This window comes from Erithacus rubecula, assembly GCF_903797595.1.
Source record: "Erithacus rubecula genome assembly, contig: SUPER_Z_unloc_1, whole genome shotgun sequence".
In the NCBI taxonomy this organism is placed as follows: Eukaryota; Metazoa; Chordata; class Aves; order Passeriformes; family Muscicapidae; genus Erithacus; species Erithacus rubecula.
Window position 1 is genome coordinate 4,822,878 of NW_027635590.1, and position 1,612 is coordinate 4,824,489.

A 1,612-nucleotide genomic window follows, 5' to 3' on the forward strand; every position below is an offset into this window, starting at 1 on the left:
AATAAGAATCTCCTTAAGACGAGGCACTGTCACAGACGGCCCGTGCCCCGTCCGCACTCAGGACCAGGCGGGCCGCGCTCGGACCGGCCCCGAGCCGGGGGCGGGCTCTGAGGGCCCCTCCGGCCGAGCCCCCGGCCGCGCCCGTGCGGAGCGCAGCGCCCCTGCCGCCCCCTGCCGGCCGCCGCGCTCACAGCCGCGGCACGCGGCGGCCGCCCCGCCGGCCCCGCCCCCGCGGGCCGAGGCCCCGCCCCATTCGCATCGACCGGGAGCCCTCGCTCGGCTCGCGGCGGCTGCGGGCGGGCGGCGGCGGGCGCGGCACGGATGAGGCGCATGCGCGCGGTGGGCGGGCGCTGGGGCAGCGGCGCGGCGCGGGGGGGGCGGGCGGTGCTCGGTGCCGCCGCCGGGCGCGGCGGGGCCGCGGAGCCGGCCGAGGCCGGCGGCGGGCGGCAGGGCTGGCGGGGCGAGTCGCGGGGGTCGCCGCAGCAGCTGGCGGAGCGGTACGCGGACTTGGCGGCCAGCCACAGCGAGGCGCTGCGGCAGCGGGAGGAGCGCGAGTGGCACAACGCGCGGCTGCGCCAGGAGAACGCGCGGCTGCGGCTGGAGAATCGCCGCCTGCGCCGCGAGAATCGCTGCCTCTTCCGACAGGCCCTGCTGGGACCCGGCCCCGACAAGCCCCCCGCCGAGCCGGGTGAGGAGGCGGAGGCCCTGCGCGCCCAGCTGGGGCAGCTGCAGGAGAAGCACCGCCGGGCCTTGCGGCACCTACGGCGCTGCCGGGCCGCGGGCGGGCCCGAGGCCGCGGGAGCCGAGGACGGGGAGCTGGACGAGCTGCTGCTGGACGAGGAGGAGCAGTCGCTGGACAAGAAGAGCCTGGTGCCGGCCGTGTAGGCGGCCCCGGCGGAAGGGGCGGTGCCCGGGCTGCGGGCTCTCGCCGCCGCCGCTGCGCGCCCCTGGCGCCTCCCCTCTGCTCCCGGCTGCGGCCCCGTGCGGCGCCGCGCCGCTCCACCGCTCCCTCGGCCGCAACGGGCCCTGCCGCCCAAAGGGGTGGCGAGGAGTTCAGGCTTGTTAATCCTTTTCCCAAATGTGTACCCAGGAGGCACTGACGGTGATCGAGGGCAGCCAGGTTCATGTGAGAAGCTGAGGCTTGGGGCACGAGAGGAATCTCTCAAAGCGGCTGTTGTGAAGAAAAGAGCCGCGGCGAACAGAAGTGTTTCCTGTCATCCCACAGCATTGAACTGTGATTCCTCTGGAGCTGTGGATCGATCGCCTTTTTTCTCTTGAGTTAGTGTTGGTCGTGTAGGCTTCAAGTGCCATGGAGACAGTTCTTTGTAGTTGGTGTATGTTAGGAAGTGGAGTGGAGGAAGCTTGGAAGCTTTTGTCCGTGCTCCAGTAAAAGTTGATGATAATTTGAACTATGAATTGCCTTGGACACTTCCTGCAGAACACTCTTTGTATTTTTAAAGATTGCCTTCGTTCACCCTCACATGAATACTGGTTTGAATTTTGCATTTTCACACAAAACTGCAGCTAATAAATAAACTTATGCATCAAATGGTTGTGTTAAGTGTGAATCTTTAACAGGGGCTGGTTTTGAAATTGTAGGTGATGTACCCAG

General features: G+C 68.1%; 1 protein-coding gene across 1 annotated transcript; it reads left to right on the plus strand.

Annotated features, from left to right (window-relative positions):
• The first annotated feature begins 302 nt into the window (after positions 1-302).
• On the plus strand, positions 303-938 carry TUSC1 (tumor suppressor candidate 1). Its single transcript, XM_079330917.1, has one exon. The coding sequence runs from the start codon at positions 322-324 to the stop codon at positions 883-885; it is 564 nt and encodes a 187-aa protein (XP_079187043.1). The 5' UTR covers positions 303-321; the 3' UTR covers positions 886-938.
• Positions 939-1,612: the final 674 nt, after the last annotated feature.